Consider the following 18,369-nt stretch of genomic DNA (forward strand, 5'->3'; position numbering starts at 1 on the left):
AACTTGTTGGCCTCCCTAGTGGAGAAATCATTGACCATCATTAAGTAAATCCATGAGTATACTCAGCTTGAAGGGAGCTACATATAGTTGAGTGAAAAACCATAGCAACACCTGCGGATCTTGACACCCTCATGGTTCATGAAGGAAGTTGATGTTTATTTCTCTGTTTAAGACATAGGGAATGTCTGTTCCAACAGCAGCCCCATGGGTCTCTGTTTCAACTACTTTGGACATTAAGTTCTGGTCTCTTGAGGTGTGCCCTGGGGCCCCCAAGGAATTTTTGTCATATCATGCCAGATGTACACTCTACATGGTGAAAGTAATCCATCCACCCATTTACGCATAATGTAGTTTAAAAAAAGCAAAAGAAAACCAAACAGGAAATTAAGAGAGAGATAAGTCTTAAGAGTCTTGGGAGACATGTGCCTAAAATAAAACACTGTTAACAATTTGGTGCACTTTCTTCCAGACTGTTGTCATTTATAAATAAATATAGACACATGCAAAGGCAAAAAAAAAAAAAAAAGTCTTGGCAGATACCAAAATGTTAGAACTGATTACCCTTAGGGATTGGGATTTGGTGAGGAAAGGGAAGGAAGGATACTTTCCCTTTCATTTTATAAACTCCTTTATTAAAGAAATTTTTTTCACAACAAACACATTACTTTGGTAGTTAGAAATTATGTTAGGTGGTCTGGGCTCAATTCCAGACCTATTTAATCAGAATAGCCAAGGGTCAGTGAGTGGGCAAGTACATTTATTAAAATTTACAGAGATGATTCCGATATACAGCCAGGTTTGAGAACCACAGATTACATTTACTATCTCAGGTTATGCTTTGTTTTGAGGATAAAGTATTTGTATATTTTCTGTATTCTTTGATTTCTGTAATAAGATTTTTGTTAGGGGTAAAGAAAACTAGAGTGCATCAAAAACCAAAGGTTGTAAGTAGGACGTACAGAGTGAATGACATATCTCATGTTGACATCCTATCATATCCAGTACCTCAGATTTGATATTTCAGTTTCTGTTTTGAGGAATTTTCACAAACACCATTGCAGAGGTACAGAATCTTTGTGAAACTGCCCTGTTGGAAAGAGGTAAAGCTTTCCCTTCTTCAGAAATATATATCTGTTTGTCTTTAATTTTGTCTTTTTGAAATTTGTACAACCTTATTTTCAAAAAGATAGTATTTTAAATGGTAGAGATCAGAAGGTAGCAATTACTGTCAGTGAAGTTTGGCTTTTAAAATTATTAGCAAAGTATCTGGTACCTCCTGATTAGTAGAATATGTTACTTAATTCATATATAAACTGCTGTGGTGGGAATTATTTAATTAGGATGAAAATTTTTTCTAAAATATTCTCTTTGGTTCATTTAAAATCAGCAAAATAAAAAGCTTTAAGATTTAAAATTACAACAATTGTGTAAAAATTTATACCATATACTTCATAATTTGAAAATAATTTGAAGCAACTAGTACTGCTTCTCATTTATTCAACAAATGCCTTTCTGTAATACTGTAATGAGAGTATTGATCTAAGTTACCTAGACTATTTAATGCAAAGTCTTTTTTTTAATTAATGAGGTTTTATATTAGTATTTATTTCCATAAAGTGTACTAAACTCTGCTGTTTAAGTTATAGCTATAAAACAGCTCATGTTACATTGCTTTGCTCATTATTTCTGTCTTTAAAAGTGCCATGTAATTTTCATGCTGAATAAAGGCTGGCAATTTAATGCCATCTACTAATTTAATTTTTAAAAAGAGCAAAATAAGTTTTGGTGCTGCATTGCATGATAAAGGCTTCCTGCTGACAAATAATGTTACTGTTTTGAGCATGACTCCAAAGATTTTTAGATAGCCTTAATATTATTTTCATATGCTTTCAAAATTAAGAATATAAAGTATATAAACTAAGTATACTTGAGGACTAAATTGCATGATAATGTCTTTTTGCATATACTTTATGTTTGCTTAAATATAAAGATTAATCATATATCCTAAAATTAAAAATATTACTTTGGAGTTCTTTCAAGGTAAAGTATATTATGATTTAAAGTATTTACGCTGGAGAGGTTTAAAAAGTGTGCTAAGATTTTTAAATGTATAACTGTTACAAAACTGGTATTCGTTAATTCTAAATGTTGCACTTCTTTATAAATTTCATCCTTAATTGGTTCAAGTGTGAGTCAAATTATAGTCAAATTAACCTATGGGAGCTCTTCTTGATACAGTGACCTTTTGAAATAGATAGTTCAGAAAAAAGAAAGCTTCACTGCTGTGAACTGATTGGCTTCTTACCAAGTGCACCCTTAATTGGGGGACAGGATCCAGGGCCCCCACTAGCCCATGTGGTGCCTGCATACACGTCAGAACGCTATGCCACTTTTCTTTGCGAGGACGTGGATGCATACCAGGGCAGATGGCTTGGTGAGCAGCTTGTTCACTGGCTAAATTCGTCCTCACTTGGCCAGGGGCCCAATAATAGCTTTGATGGGATCAGTCACTATTCTTTACGTAATGTAGTCTTTCCCTAATGTTCCCATATATGTTCTAGTAAGTTGTCACCAGGAACAAGGCAGTCACGTGGGTCCCTATTCTGGGTCTGGGACTAGGGTTGAACTTGGGAAGAGAGTGCGTAGGAGCCTTGTGTATTTCAAGAACCAGCTAACTCTACCACTTTACACATCGGGGTTCACAAATACACATTTGTATTACCTTTTACGCTGTTTTGATTCTTTTTTCTTTGGAGGTTGTCTTTAGTATTCATTTCATCCTGATTTTCTTTGCACAAATGGTGAGAAATCACATAACGTGGTTGGTTTGGCCCCCCAGCTCACACAAGGAAGGCTTAGCTGTTGCTGCGCCTTTCTCCCGCAGTTTTCCACGCGCAGGTTTGTTTGAGCTGTGACTCGTCAGTGCTTCTGCCATTAGAGGTGTGAGGAGTTGCGTTGCCTGGGGTCAGGGTGTTGCAGTTCACCTTGACTCCAAACATGGAAATAACCTCTGAAATCTTAGGCTTATGTGGAAATTAGTGAGTAGAATTCATGTAACTTTCAATAGGTGAAGTCATTTCTTTGGAAATACGTTAACACAGATTGAACGTGTGTCAGTAGCATCATTTCTCATCGCTACTTGACCCTCTCCACGTGCTCACCTTTACTTCTGATCCTGACGTATGACCTTGCCCTTGCCCCAGACCCTTGCAGACGGCTGTCATCTACCCGAAGCTCAGTGCAGTCTCTGCCTGTTTCCTGCTGCTGGCCTCTGCCCTCTCCTTCTTCCAGTTCCTTCGTTCTTATTTTTCTTTCTCAGTTTGCATTGCTGGTGATTCTTCAGCCTATCGTTTTCTTTCTCACGTACCTTCATGGTAGGACATGTGAGGCAGCCTATGTCTGCCTTCCATCAATCAAAAGAAAGTTTTTTCTTATTTACAGAAAGTCACTTTAAAGTCTTTTCTTTCCATTAGCTTTCTTGGCCACAGAAACAGTTTTACCTACATATAAACACGGCATCTTATTATTTAATGGGATACATTTGACAACTTTTTATCTGGTTTCCTTAAGTTCCCGTTAGCCCCACACTTGTAGAATATGATTGAGTCGTCTAGTTTCAAGTTTCCAGTTTCGTTACATGAGAAGAGAAATAGATCAAATAAAATGGTTTCAACAAATGCTTATGTGGATACACACACATATATACAGATGCTTATACATATATTGTGCTTCTGTTGGTTAATAAAGGTTTTAAATTAAGTATTTTAAAACATGCAGAGGCAGTGCAGATGTATTAAGGGTGATGTTTTCAATAGGAGAAACAAATAAGTTCTCCATAGTGAAAGAAAAGTACCTGTCATTATAACTAGAAGATTGTGAGAGGTTTGTGATTTTTAAAAAACTTGAAGTTTTGCAAATCATTTTGAATTAAATCAAAATTCAAAAATAAAAATGTCTTTTACACAAGATTTCTAAATTCTAAATTGACAAACTATTTAAAGAGTACTTCTTTAATGCTCAAATAATCTTAGCTGGCTTTCATTGAACAGTTAATCTTTGTATGTGGCAGGAACTATTCTGAGTAAACTGTGTGTAGAAATACTCTTTTCTCTCACATGGCGTGGTGAGGTGTTGACCAAAGCAAGTGGCAGAGCTGAGATTTTAACTCCGAGCCCACAGCCTTAAACAGTCCTGTGGCTCAGCAGTGAAGAATTTGCCTGCAATGCAGGAGTCACAGGAAATGCGGGTTCAATCCCTGGGTCTGGAAGATCCCCTGAGGAGGCACGGCATCCCACTCCAGTATTCTCGCCTGGAGAATCCCATGGACAGAGGAGCCTGGTGGGCTACAGTCCGTGAGGTTGCAGAGTTGCACACGACCGCACATGCACTGAAAACAGAATAAAAGTGGTAATACCTAAAGATTAGCTATCTAGGATATGTTATGAAACATTTTAAGTGGGCACTTTAAGGTAGTTATTTTGCAGTTGTTAATATCTTCAAAATGCCTTTTCCCCTTAAATAGGCACTGTGTGAAATAGGTCTTGTGTTTATTCCTCTTTGTGTACCCTCCCATGGCACAGATTTCCCTCCTGAAACAGAATCTGGAGATGCAGCTTTCCCAGTCTCAGACCTCTCTGCAGCAACTGCAAGCCCAGTTTACACAGGAGCGACAGCGACTTACACAAGAGCTCGAAGAGTTAGAGGAGCAGCATCAGCAGAGACATAAATCTTTAAAAGAAGCACACGTCCTTGCATTTCAAACCATGGAAGAAGAAAAGGAAAAGGAGCAGAGAGTAAGTTTTAGGTGACATACACTCAGATGTAACCCAACAGCCTAATGACTGTTACCCTTACGATTCTAAAGAATGCATTTTTTGCTCCAAAAAAGTATATGTTGCTTTATTTCAGTATGTTTCCTAGGCTATGACTTCTTTTAGGGGTCACAGTGATTAAACACATACACTAATTATACACTGTAGGGCTTCCCTGATAGCTCAGTTGGTGAAGAATCTGCCTGCAGTTCAGGAGACCCTGGTTCGATTCCTGGGTCAGGAAGATCCACTGGAGAAGGGATAGGCTACCTGCTCCATTATCCTGACCTGGAGAATTCCATGGACTGTATAGTCCATGGGGTTGCAAAGAGTCAGACAGGACTGAGTGGCTTTCAGTTTCAGTTTAATTGTACACTGTAGCAGATGTTTGTTACTTCTGTTTCCCATGATCAGGCCAAGGTCTTACATTACATAAATTTAGTAATTACTATAACCACTGTAATCTCTTAATGCTCGTCTTGAACTTAGTCTTTCCCAGTTTTTAATTTTTTTCTTTTAGTCTAGATCTACAAAAGATACATGTGCCCAAAGCATTTAAAGTTTTTTTCTCCATTTTTTTCCCCTCATGCTTTTTCTTATGTACAGAACTCACAATGAAATGAAATTGGAGACATTTTAAAATAGTATAATTCCCTGTATACTGTTTGTATCACTATATGGTGATCACTCAGAAAAGATACATTATTGTTTTATTATATGCCAGAATCTCTGCATATCCATTATTTAGTTCTGTGTTAAAATGTTAGTTGGACATAGTCTTAGTGTGATTAATTTTAATGTAGTTCATTTCTTAACACTGTATTTCTCAATTTCTTTTAAGGACCTTGTAGATAATTAAGATAAAGATGCGATAGTAAAAGTTACTAATAATAATGTTTACCATCCATACTGTTACTACATATACACATTTTAATCCTTTATTTGGGTATAGACACTATTTTAAGAAATGGTATGTTCTTTAAAAATTGTTTAAAAAAAATGTCATACTCTTATAAACAACTCTTAAAAACAACTAATATGCCTGTACAGTAAGTTTAATCTATTGATCTTGTTCAAAAAAACCAAGGGAGTTCATTTGGTTAATAATTCAACCTTAGCATTGCTAAATACTCTATTCATTGGATTCCATTTGTGAATTATAATATAACACACAAGCTTACATATCAGTACTTTAATTTTATACATACAGTCTTTTCAGAACTATAATCATTTTTCAGAAGAAATCAGAACTGGCAATTTTATTGTCTGTCATTAGGTAGCCAAGCTAACCCTAAGTCCTGTTGCCTGTACTCAAAGTCCTTTATTTTACCTACATTCAAAGGAACCTATACTTTATGTTTCAGAAAGCATATAAGTAGTCAAATAATAATTTTTAAAAGCAGCATTTTAGAGTAGTGACTGAAGAGACACAGCCCTGCTTACAATGCGATCGCTTTCTCGGAAACCTTTGTAGATTACTGTAAGAACCCTTCCTGGCACAGTGCGGTCTGCACTTGAAGTACCGTGAGCTTTGTTTTACACTCTTGTGGCCATATGTCTTCTCTCCGTCTTGGCCACGTGTATGTAGTCTGTTCCTCTGGCTAGGCTTTTAAAACTAACCACATGAAAGGCTTCAGTTCAGTTTTCCAGCTACATCCTCTCAGAGCTTTTGCTTCTGGTCATAAATGCAGGAACAAAGAAAGGATGACCGTAGGAAAATGCTACAAACTCTTTTTAAGGTTGGAGTTGTAAAGCCCTCTTCTCTTTTCCTCATCAGGAGATCTTTCCTGATCTGCCCTCGTCCACCTCTTCCCTGAGTCTAAGTTTGTGCACACAGAAGAATTATTGGTTAATTTTTGGTGGTTTACATCTTCTTAGCAGTTTAAGAAAATAGCTTTACTTGGAAACTGCCCTAGGTAAAGGGTCTGTAACTCAATACAAACACTATATATTGACTCTGATTCATGATGTTTATGCTCCTGAAGTGAGCCTGCTAGTTTATTTTCTAGTGATGATCTTATATCTAGTTTTCTTGAAATGAATTAGAGATGTGTTTTCCTTAAATAATAAATGAGTTTTAGTATTTTTTCTATTTTGTTTGCGTTTCCCTTCCTGTAGTCTAGCATAATAATTTGAGTATGTTTCTCTCATTCTAGGCTCTTGAAAGTCATTTACAACAGAAACATTCTGCAGAGCTTCAATCATTAAAAGATGCACACAGGGAATCAATGGAGGGCTTCCGGATAGAAATGGAACAGGAACTTCAGACACTTCGGTTTGAATTAGAAGATGAAGGAAAGGCTATGCTTGGTATTTTGAAATGATTATAATCCTATCATATTTATTTTTACATCCTTCTAACTTGAAATTCAATAAGAAGTTACAAAACTGTACTTTTAATTTTTGAAACCTCAAAATGACTATCTGAGTGTTATTTGTATTTTATTTGAAGTTACTGGATGAAGGAGCAAGTATTGGTGGAGTAGAATGGATAGAACACAAATGGTAAAGTGAGGTTCCCTCAACGTTCTCTGTACTTTGGCTGTATAAGCAACACACGGTGGTGCTGCCGTTTGTCGTTAAGAGACTAGCTGGAGTTAGTCTGTGACATTCAGACTTCCCACTAGCAAGTGACTGAAAGGAATAGAAGAGCATGGACCCACGCGTCTTTAGGCTGTATCATCATATTGGATTTTTTTCCCCCACTTTAGGATTTTGTTTCAATGGGAAAAGTCATGTTTTGGTCTGACTTTTTGTATGGGTGTTTATAGAGGTTATATTAAATAGGATTTTTATCTTTGAGGTGTTAAAATCATTACCTTTTCTATAGAAGATAATTGAGTTTGGAAAAAACTGAAATGTATTTAAAGGGTTTTTTGTTTGTTTTTAATGTCATTCAATAACTTTTTATTCCTGTCATTTTATTTTCCTTGGTGTTTTTTTTTTTAACCAAATTCTCCTAATGTTTTTCGTGTCTTTTGTCACGCTTCAGTGGAACATTTTTTTCAAAGTATGAATTGAGAAAAAAGGAGACCAAAGTTGTGAATATTTGGGGCCTCAAAGGGAAAACCAGTTGACCCATTTCATCATCTCTACTATTGCTGGGAGTTCTAGGCCAGGTCGTTATAGCTCTCTCTTCCTGAGGAGAGGTGAAGATGAGCCAAGTGTTGGAACCCTTGTCCACTGAAACATGATTTAAATATGTCTTTGTTGACAATAGGACTTCTTGTGATTTCTTAAACTTTTTATTTTGAGATAATTGTAGAATCACATGTGGGCATACCTAGTGGCTCAGTAGTAAAGAATCTGCCTGCAAGGCAGGAGCCAGAGGAGCACAGGTTTGATCCCTGCGTCAGGAAGATCTCCTGGAGAAGGGCATGACAACCCACTCCAGTATTCTTCCCTGGAGAATCCCATGGACAGAGGAGCCTGGCAGGCTACAGTCCATAGAGTCGCAAAGGGTCAAACACAATGGACGTATCTTAGCATCATTGAGATGATTCACAGGAGGCTATATATTCACATGTGGGCTTCCCTGATGGCTCAGATGGTAAAGACTCTACCTGCAATGCAGGAGACCTGGGTTTGACCCCTGGGTTGGGAAGATACCCTCGAGAAGGAAATGGCAGTCCGCTCCAGTATTTCTGCCTGGAGAATCCCATGGACAGAGGAGCCTGGTGTGCTATAGTCCATGGAGTTGCAAAGAGTCGGACACAACCGAGCAACTAACACTTTCACTTTCATAAGAAATAGAGGTGAGATCCTCTGAATGCTTTACCCAGCTTCCCCCAAAGGTAACATTTTCAAAACTAAAGTGCATGTCACAGCCAGGATGTTGACATTGATGCAGACACAGAAGACACAGCATTCCTATCACATGCGATCCCTACTGCCTGTATATAGCCACAGGTACTCTCCTCCCTCCCCATCTTTAATTTCTGGCAACCATTCATCTCTTCTGCCTTTCTTTAATGTTGTCATTTTAAGAACGTTGTAAATGGAATTGTGCAATATATAACCTTTTGATATTGGCTTTTTTCCACTCAGCATAATTCTCTGCAGGTTCATTCAGATTGTTATATGTATCAATATTTGTCCCCATGGTATTGACCTCTCATATTTGTTGTCTTCACCCACTGAAGGACATCCATGTGTTTTGTGCAAATTTAGGCAGGAGTTGAGTTGCAGGAGTTTTTGTGCAAATGTAGGCAGGAGTTGGTCATATGATAATCATATGTTTAGTTTGTTAAGAAACTGCCTGTTTTCCAGACTGGATATACCATTTTATATCCCCACCAGCAATGTCTGAGTGATCGAGTCTCTTCACATCCTCACCAGCATTTGATGTGTCATTATTTTGTATTTTAGCCATTCTGGTGGGAGTGTAGTGATATCTCACTGTGAATTTTACTTTGCATTTCCTTAATGGCTAATGGTATTGAGCATTTTTCCACACACTCGTTGCCATTTGTGTATCTTCTTTTCCAATTTGATTATTTCTGTTTTTACACCCATCTGTGGCTTCAGTGACCATCTATTGTGCTGTGACTCCAAGTATGTATTTCTAGACCAAACTACTTTCCTTGTGAATTAGACTTACACTTTTTACAACTTTTTAGACTGTTAAATATTCTAACTCACACTCTGTGTTTTAAAATATTAGCTCGCCATCTCCCTCACTTCTAAAATATGTTTCCATTTCTAAAGTTTCCACTTGAATTTATGGTATCACTGTTTGCTGAGTTGGTAAAACTATGAATCTGGGAGGTGCCTTCAACCTTTTTTCTTTTGCTTCCATATCCTTTTAGATCCTCCTCTTAAATATTCTCTGTATCTGTTTCCTCTTCTTTCATCCTTCTGCCACACTTGATTCATGGTTGTACCATTTCTCACCTGAATTATTGCCACAGCCTTCTTGCTGATCTCTCTTCTACAGTCCATTCTCCAGACTCCAGTTGGGTTAATTTTTGCCAAACTCAAGTCTCACCATGTGACTTTAATCCTTCAGTGATTTCTTGTGTCCTTCCTCAAGTCCTGAAGCAGCCCAGCACCAGGGGAAACAACTTAATGAGGTTCTTGGGAGGAGCCTAAATTGACTTGCTACAAGCACAGCATTTTTTTTTTTAACAAACTTTTTATTTTATATTGGGGTATAGCCGATTAACAATATTGTGATAGTTTCAAGTGGAGAAAAGAGGGACTCAGCCATACATATACAAGTATCCATTCTCCCCCAAACTCCCCTCCCATCCAGGCTGCCACATAACATTGAGCAGAGTTTCCTGTGCTATACAGTAGGTCTTTGTTCATTATTCATTTTAAATATAGCAGTGTGTACGTGTCCATCCCAAACTCCCTAACTATCCCTCCCCCGGTAACCATAAATTTGTTCTCTCAGAAGCATAGCATTTCTTTGGAATCTCATGTTTTAGCTTTGAAATTTGTAATTTGTATTTTACTCATATCTTCAGTATTAAAAACAGTGACTTTTCCAGAAATCTTTAGGTCAGATTCATGTTTCAGAAGATGTCATATGTCCACGCATTTTCAGTATCTTAGTTTGAGGACCGTGAATCAGAACATGCAGTGGAAAGCATTTGTGTTAAAAGCCTTCTCAGAACTGGGCTCTCTTGTCTGTCTCGTATGACTGCTTGCCACACCAAACTTTTTATAGTTTGTCTGATAGACCAGGTTCTTTCTGCTTTTGCATATGTTAGCCTGCGTTACTGTGACAATTCCTTTGTGACCCTATCCCCAGTTTTCCTTTCCTAGGAAATCTGGGTTCTTGGACACCACCCTGCTCTCATTATAACCTGTGTTCATCTCTGATACCCCACTTAACTCCTTGACATGATGTTTCTTCCTCTAGCCTGTGCAGTTATAAAACCAAGGTTATATCTTATTCCCCCCTCGTATAGTACCTGGCATTCAGTATGTATGGTTTTTATGAAATAATCTCAAATTCAGATAAAAATGATGACTTCCAAGTCACCAGGAATATTTACCAGATAGTGCTTAACATCATTGAGTGATTTTGTGGAAGAAGTCTTACCTGGCTGGGAAGTTCCCTCCTAAATATATGTTATAGTACTATTCAACTCTAAATTTATATTCTACTAGTGAGTGAGAAGAGTTTTAAAAATTTCCTTTCCGTTAGCACCTTGCTTGCAAACTGAAAGCCTATACAGAAATACCTTGATTCATTTGAGCAGCTGAAAATTTTATCCTCATCAAAGCTAGATGAACCTCTAAATTGATACTTTATGACAGTCTGTAGTAGTCTAAAAGGCATACACAATTCTATGATATTTTAATGGAAATGTATGTGTCCTAATTTTAAAAAATAATACTTTGTAAATAAATACTTTGTAACTTTTATAATTTTTATCTAAAATACTAATATTTTAAAAATACACTAAATCTCTTTTTTCCCTTTGACACCAGCTTCCTTACGCTCTGAACTAAACCAGCAACATGCAGCTGCAATTGACTTGTTAAGGCATAATCATCATCAAGAATTGGCAGCTGCTAAAATGGAATTAGAGCGAAGCATAGACATCAGCAGAAGACAGGTAAAAAAAGCATTGTGTTCTGTGATGACTTAAGTGTGAACAGATTTGAAAATGTTCACAATCTTATGAAAATCATTTTGTAATAACTAGTATTTCAGTAGTAATTATTTACTGTCTAATTAAAGAGTTATTTTTAAAGAGAAATAGGTAATTTGACTTTAGTATAATGGTCAGTTTATTTTATGACCTTTCAATTGAATATTTTGAATTTTATTTGCATTTTGAGTGAACAATGAAATGTGAATAATACAAAGAGTGAAAACAGAATACTATAAGACAGCAGTGTCCAGTGGAACTTTTCATGATGAAAAACCTGTTGTTTTAATATATCTGTCCTAAGGTAGTCACTCGCCAAACATGTCTAGTGTAACCAAGGACCTGATTTTTTAATTAGTTTTTATTAATTTATTTAATTGATTTCAGTTAATTTAAACTTGAATATAAATAGCCATATCAGATAGCACAGCCATAGAAGTAGCAGGGCCTCAGGAAGAAAGAAGATAATTTGTATTTCCATATCACTAGCACAGCTACTGTTCACACTTTAAATTTTTCTCATAAATACTGTCTTTAACTAGCTAGTTTGTATCCTGAATATATGTCTGGATGAAATGGATTTCTAGGCATAGTACAATGAAGGCCATTTTTTATCAGTCTATTACTAATGACTTTCACTTTGTTCTTCAAATATGTTAAATGATAAGCTCAAATTTTTCTTCATTACTAGAAAGCTTTAAATGAACTACCTTATAACCATGGAGGTAAGTTCTGTTCTCTTCAGCTAGACTGCTGCTGGAATTGACAATGTCTAGATCTGCAGAATTTGCCAAAAGCAGTGACTTCTAGGAAGATGGAAGGGAGTTTATCTGTCAGACAAGATAACTGCTTGACCAGCATGAAGCAGATAAAGTCTTCTAAGCAACAGGATGTGTGTGTGTTTGGGGATGGCCTTCATTAGAGGCTGATCTTTTTTAAATTAAAGAACAATGGTACTAGCATTTTACTAGAACAATGATTCTAGTCTCAGCTCTGCCACTGATTATAAGTCATCTTTGGACAAATCTCTCTTTGGTATTGTTTTCTTAATCAGTAAAATGAGGGAGATGTGCTTATATGGTCTTTTGAGTCCCCTGTGGCCTGAAATTACTGAAGCTGAATCCATATAAACACTATTTTATATATACGAGAATAGAGGTTTCCTGGTTTCAGCAGTTTGCTTTTGAAGCAATGTCAGATTTATTACACTTGACATTCCAGTATGTCATTTTCTTCCTCTTAAACAGAGAAAGTGAATATAGGTAGAAAACTTTTCAGAACTATTTATTTTCCAGAGTAAGGAGCACATGTGCAGAATAACAGATCTACAAGATGAAGTAAGACACAGAGAGCATCACATCTCAGACTTGGATAAGGAGGTACAGCACCTTCATGAAAATATAAATGCCCTAACCAAAGAACTGGAATTTAAGGGAAAAGAAATTCTCAGAATACGAAGTGAATCCAACCAACAGATGAGGTATGCCATTAATTACTGCAGAAGGAATTTGCAATGTTACCTGAAAGACTATTGCAATGGTATTTAACAATACATGCCTATTTTTATGACTAGATAGCCTTCCAGTAAGATACTGAAGACCAGTTTTTACTTTGTTGATTATGTTATCATTTGACTGTAGAAGAAATGTTTATATTCTGAATGATGTATATGCATTTACTAACTTTTCAAATTATATATAAGTAACTAAAATCCCTTAAAAATGTTATTTAAAAAAGCATTAAAGGAGACAACTTTAACAAGCTAGAAGATTAGAGCAAAGTAAGTACTTTAGACTGTTACCAATGATTTTCTAATTTTCTGTATATTATACTTAAAAACCATTTCAAATCTGGTAGAATATAGAAAGTTTTGAAAGCTTGACTTCAGAATAACATTCTCTTAACTAAAAATAAATTAAACAGGTTGCATGAACAAGATTTAAACAAGAGACTTGAAAAAGAGCTGGATGTCATGACAGCAGACCACCTCAGAGAGAAAAATATCATGCGGGCAGATTTTAATAAGACTAACGAGCTACTCAAGGAAATAAATGCAGCTTTACAAGTGTCGTAAGTCACCTTATGTTAAAGACAATTCACATGTGGAGAATAAATAAATTGAGGAGCACTGTGTCTCACCTCAGGTTAGCTAGTCTTGAATCAAATTGATATTTTAAAAAGAAAATTTAATGCCATATTACAGATAGTAATTGCAATATATTATTTAATTAGAAGAAGGCTGCTGCTGCTACAATTGTACTAGAACAATACTTGTCCAAAGACTGTCCCTCAGGGATCATGAACTATCATGCCATGGTGAAAACTCAAGAGATATCCATATTGTGACCAGTGGGATTATTATGATCCTATATATATTAGTAGTAATACATATTTTGCAAAAATACCAAAATATCTTAAAGAAACAAATATGCCTCTTAATGGTAGTGATTCTTGTAAGAACTAGATCAGGAGATACTGGGGATAGAGAAGAGCAAACACTTCCATCTTATCTTGTATTACTCTGTTGACACATTGTTTGAATTCCTACAACAAACATTTGATTGTTTTATGATTTTAAAAATCAATAAAGGTAAAATATCACAAAATTACTACTTATACCTAGTGGCTCCTATATAGTTAAAACCCGAAGTTCTAATTACTGGTTTATGTTTTTGTTGTTGTTTTTTTTTTTTTTTTTAACTTACTCGTCCTCTCTTTTTTACACTTATTTGTAAACTTCTATAGCCAATGCACCTGGCATTCACTCCGTCTCTGTGGCCTAAACTGTGGTCCAATTTAAGTTATCTCAGAAATAATTTACTCTGAGCTGCATCATATGGTTTATTCACCTTCAGTCTCTCTTTTTCCAATCAGTTAAAAAGGCTTCATTAAAAAATGTAAGTATTTCCACATACCTTGATAAAGTCAAAATAGTGACTTAATTCCATTACCGTCAAAGTCAAACTTTGGGCTCCAGCGTGCCTTCTCCTGCCCCATCCCACCCATCCGTATTCCCTGTCTGCTTCTTGCGTGTCAGCCACACTGACCCTCTCAGTTCCTTCTAAGAGTCTCCTGTGTTGTCCTCTACAGTCTAGAATAACTTCTCTGTCATTCCTACCTATTACCTTCTTCCAATCATCTCTCATTTCCTGCATTTAACCAGCTAAGTCTCATAGTAAATATTGTTACATATGTACCATATATGCCCACTTTCACTACAGCTGAAACAGAAAACAGCATCCCCCATCCCGGCCATTGGCATTTACTTCAGTGGCCTCTGAGGTGAGGTATTCTTTCTGATGGACCTACATGGAATTTTCCCATCAGTAGGCACTCAGGGAATATTTTACAAGTAAAAATTTTGAGGATTCCCTGTAATATTTACTACTTCATAAAGTTACCATTGAAGTGGTAGAGACTCATGAGATAATTTCCTCATAGTGGTTTTTGGTGTTTGTGGTTACCAGAGATACTTTTTAAATCCTTTTGAGCTGCTGTTAAGAGCTCGGATACCTGCTGTGTAGAAGCGCTTATATCCTCAGGCATTTTGCAGAAATGAGTTACAGTAAACCCCAGGGCTGGGCTTTCCCTTTCTCTGACCTCTGTGTTATTTGTCAGGCAGAGGCTGCAAAATCTCCCACTTCATACTCTGAAAAAACATGCTCACAGTAACAATAACCTCTGTCCGTGTGTCCTGTCTCCTTAGGAATGTTAATTTACAAAGAGTAAAGGTTATATCGTTTTACTTCATTCTGTTTTTTATGGTTTTGAACATTATAAATTTTCAGTAGATAGTAAATAATTTAGTTTAATATTCAGTTTTAATCAAAGAATTAGTATTACTCATAAGTCAAGTATTTTATCTGATTTTCTAGATCTACCATTTTTTTCTGCTTCAAGTAGGTCTATGCTAAACCAACCATATTTCTTTTTTCACCTGCTATCTTCATGAAATTAGCCTCTGGTTTTAGGTATCTACTCATTTAGTTAAAAACAAACACACATACAAATGTATTTAGACCAGCAATGTCTAACAGATTTTTCTGTAACAGCAAAAATGTCCAATATAGTAAATGCTAGCCACAAAGGCTGTTGAGCACTTCAGACAGTGGCTGGTGAAACCAAGGAACTGAATTTTTAACTTCATTTAATTTTAACTAATATAAATGTTAATAGCCACATATGGGCTAGTGGCTTCCATATTGAAAAGAAGAATTTTAGACAGTTGGATATTTCTGACGCATATCCTCAAATGCAGCCTGCTGGGATCTGCTGAATGGATTTAGACAGAGGTGGAATGCAGGGAGAGTCCATCTTGGTTTAAGGAACTGGGAGATAACTTTTGGACTACTTTCAGCCTGTTTCAGAGAATTAAGGACACCCTATTAAAGTTCCTAGTCAACTACATGCTGACTTTAAAGCTTCAAAATCAGGAAAGCCCTGTGGATCCTCGGCAGTGGGTGTGGTGGAGGGACCAGAGGAACATGGGTCCACCTGCAAGGTTGCAACTGGGAGCTGAGGGGCCTCTGAAGCAGCTGGACATTTCTTGTTTCTGTTCCTGTCCCAAGCCCTTGTTTGGACTCCAGGGAAATGAAATGGGGAACATTGTAGAAATGATGATAAGATTTCTGTATCTGTTACAGAATAAATTGCCAGCAATCTTCTCTAGTGCTGGGTGTTAAAGCCTTCTTAGGTTTTTGGATATTCTATCGAAATCATTTTTTTTTTTTTTTTTTTATGGTATAGTGTCTTAGTAAAAACATTGTATCTAAGAAATATGTCATGGTTTTTGTTTTAGAAATAGATGAGAGAATGGGCTAATTTTTAAAGAATTGTGTTTGTGCTAAATGTAAATATACACAGAACTTGGAGTCATGGCAGATCTATATTATGCAAAAAAAGGTGATTTGCCTCAGAGATGATGATGATTTAGTTTATTTTACCTTAACTTCTCACTGTACTGAGGGCTTCCCAGGTGGCGCTAGTGGTAAAGAACCCGCCTGCCAATGCAGGAGAAGTATGAGACACAGGTCCTATCCCTGGGTCGGGAAAGTCCCCTGGAGGAGGGCATGGCAAACCTTTCCAGTATTCTTGCCTGAAAAATTCCATGTTCAGAGGAGTTGGGCGGGCTACAGTCCATGGGGTCACAAAGAGTTGGACACGACTGAAGCAACTTAGCACTGCAGCACTGTACTGAAGCCAAAAGATAATTTCTTCTTGGGGGAAACACTGAGTTTCTGTTCAGTTCAGTCGCTCAGTCGTGTCCCACTCTTTGCGACCCCATGTACTACAGCTCGCCAGGCCTCCCTGTCCATCACCAACTCCCAGAGTCCACCCATACCCATGTCCATTGAGTCGGTGATGCCATTTAACCATCTCATCCTGTCGTCCCCTTCTCCTCCTGCCCTCAATCTTTCCCAGCATCAGGGTCTTTTCCAATGAGTCAGCTCTTTGCATCAGGTGGCCAAAGTGCTGGAGTCTCAGCTTCAGCATCAGTCCTTCCAATGAATATTCAGGACTGATCTCCTTTAGGATGGACTGGTTGGATCTCCTTGCAGTCCAAGGGACTCTCAAGAGTCTTCTCCAGCACCACAGTTCAAAAGCATCAATTCTTCGGCGCTCAGCTTTTCTTCCAAGGAGTAGGCGTCTTTTAATTTCATGGCTGCAGTCACCACCTGCAGTGATTTTGGAGCCAAGAAAATAAAGTCTGTCACTGCTTCTGCACTTGGACTTTAAGTAGGTCTGTGCTGTGTCGCTGTGCTCAGTTGCGTCTGACTCTTTGCGACCCCTTGTACTTTAGCCCTCTAGGCTCTTCTGTCCATGGGATTCTCCAGGCAAAAATACTGGACTGGGTTGCCATTTCCTCCTCCAGGGATCTTCCCGACCCAGGGATTGAACCTGTTTCTTGCTTCTCCTGCACGGGCAGGCAGATTCTTTACCACTGAGTCAGTAATCTCTAATTAAAAAGAAGTTCTCCACCACATTAGAATTACTTACTCTTTAAAAGTTGTTTGAGTTTTTAATATAATGCCCTAACAGTTCATTGTTGTTTGATTTTTAAATTGCCGTAATGTCATTTTCATAATCTTTATGAGGTCAGGATGTAGGTTCTCTTGTCACGAGGTTGAGTCTGTGCCTATAATTTACGTGAAAAGAAAAGTTTAATGTTATACTCCTTGAATTAACTCTATTTCCTTTCCTTAAGGCTATAGAAGAAAGGTGATATAATAGAGTTCTTTCATCTTATACAATTAAAATTCTAAAATAGATACGTGACTATTGTTGTTTGGCTCTAAAAGCTCAACTTACTGATTTTTTTTTTTTTTTGGTCAGTTATTTTAAAAACGTAGGACTATCAACTTGGAAAATTTTTATGCAGCTTTTTAAAAGCATTCATTTTTTGGTTATTGTTGTCCAGGAACCATAGACACTGACCTACATACTCTCAGAGCGGAAAAAAAAAGGGGGCATGTATGCCTGGTGACCCTAATTAATAATTTTGTATGCTCTACTTCTGTCTGTTCATTCTTTGTGTTACTTCTAATGGGAATCTGTAGTTTGAGTAAAAGGCTGCATGTACTTGGCGTGGTTCCCTTAAGGCAGTGTTCGCTAGGCTTTAAGCTTTCCTATAAAGCCTTTGGGAATTTGGTCATTTCTGTCCACGTATGATACTATTTTCTTAATATTTTTAATTGACTCATTTTATTAATCAGCTTTTCCTATTAAACTTTTAACTCTGCAGTTAAACCATTATTACTACTGAAAAATATTTTTCATTATTCTAAATAGAAGCAAAGCCATAATTACATAGTTTCTGTGAAAATACAATATTATTAGATCCTGGCTAGCACTGATACCCGAGGCCTGCCTGAGAGTTGTGAAACAGTGTAATAAGCATATATGTTATGAAGGCCAGTCAAGATACACAGAACCAAACAGACTTTTCTCCT

General features: G+C 36.9%; 1 protein-coding gene across 2 annotated transcripts in view; it reads left to right on the forward strand.

The window, feature by feature from the left end:
• The window catches only part of FAM184A (family with sequence similarity 184 member A), a 120,147-nt gene that overhangs the window by 92,466 nt on the left and 9,312 nt on the right, over positions 1–18,369 (forward strand). Inside the window, exons 10-14 of one of the 2 annotated variants that reach the window (XM_065911416.1) lie at positions 4,581–4,793; positions 6,968–7,121; positions 11,256–11,383; positions 12,715–12,899; positions 13,343–13,489. In XM_065911416.1, coding sequence (XP_065767488.1) covers positions 4,581–4,793; positions 6,968–7,121; positions 11,256–11,383; positions 12,715–12,899; positions 13,343–13,489 — 827 coding nt within the window. The remainder of the gene's footprint in view (positions 1–4,580; positions 4,794–6,967; positions 7,122–11,255; positions 11,384–12,714; positions 12,900–13,342; positions 13,490–18,369) is intronic. The other variant, XM_065911419.1, reaches the window with a different exon arrangement.

The sequence above is a fragment of the Muntiacus reevesi genome, chromosome 19 (genome assembly GCF_963930625.1).
Source record: "Muntiacus reevesi chromosome 19, mMunRee1.1, whole genome shotgun sequence".
Lineage (NCBI taxonomy): Eukaryota > Metazoa > Chordata > Mammalia > Artiodactyla > Cervidae > Muntiacus > Muntiacus reevesi.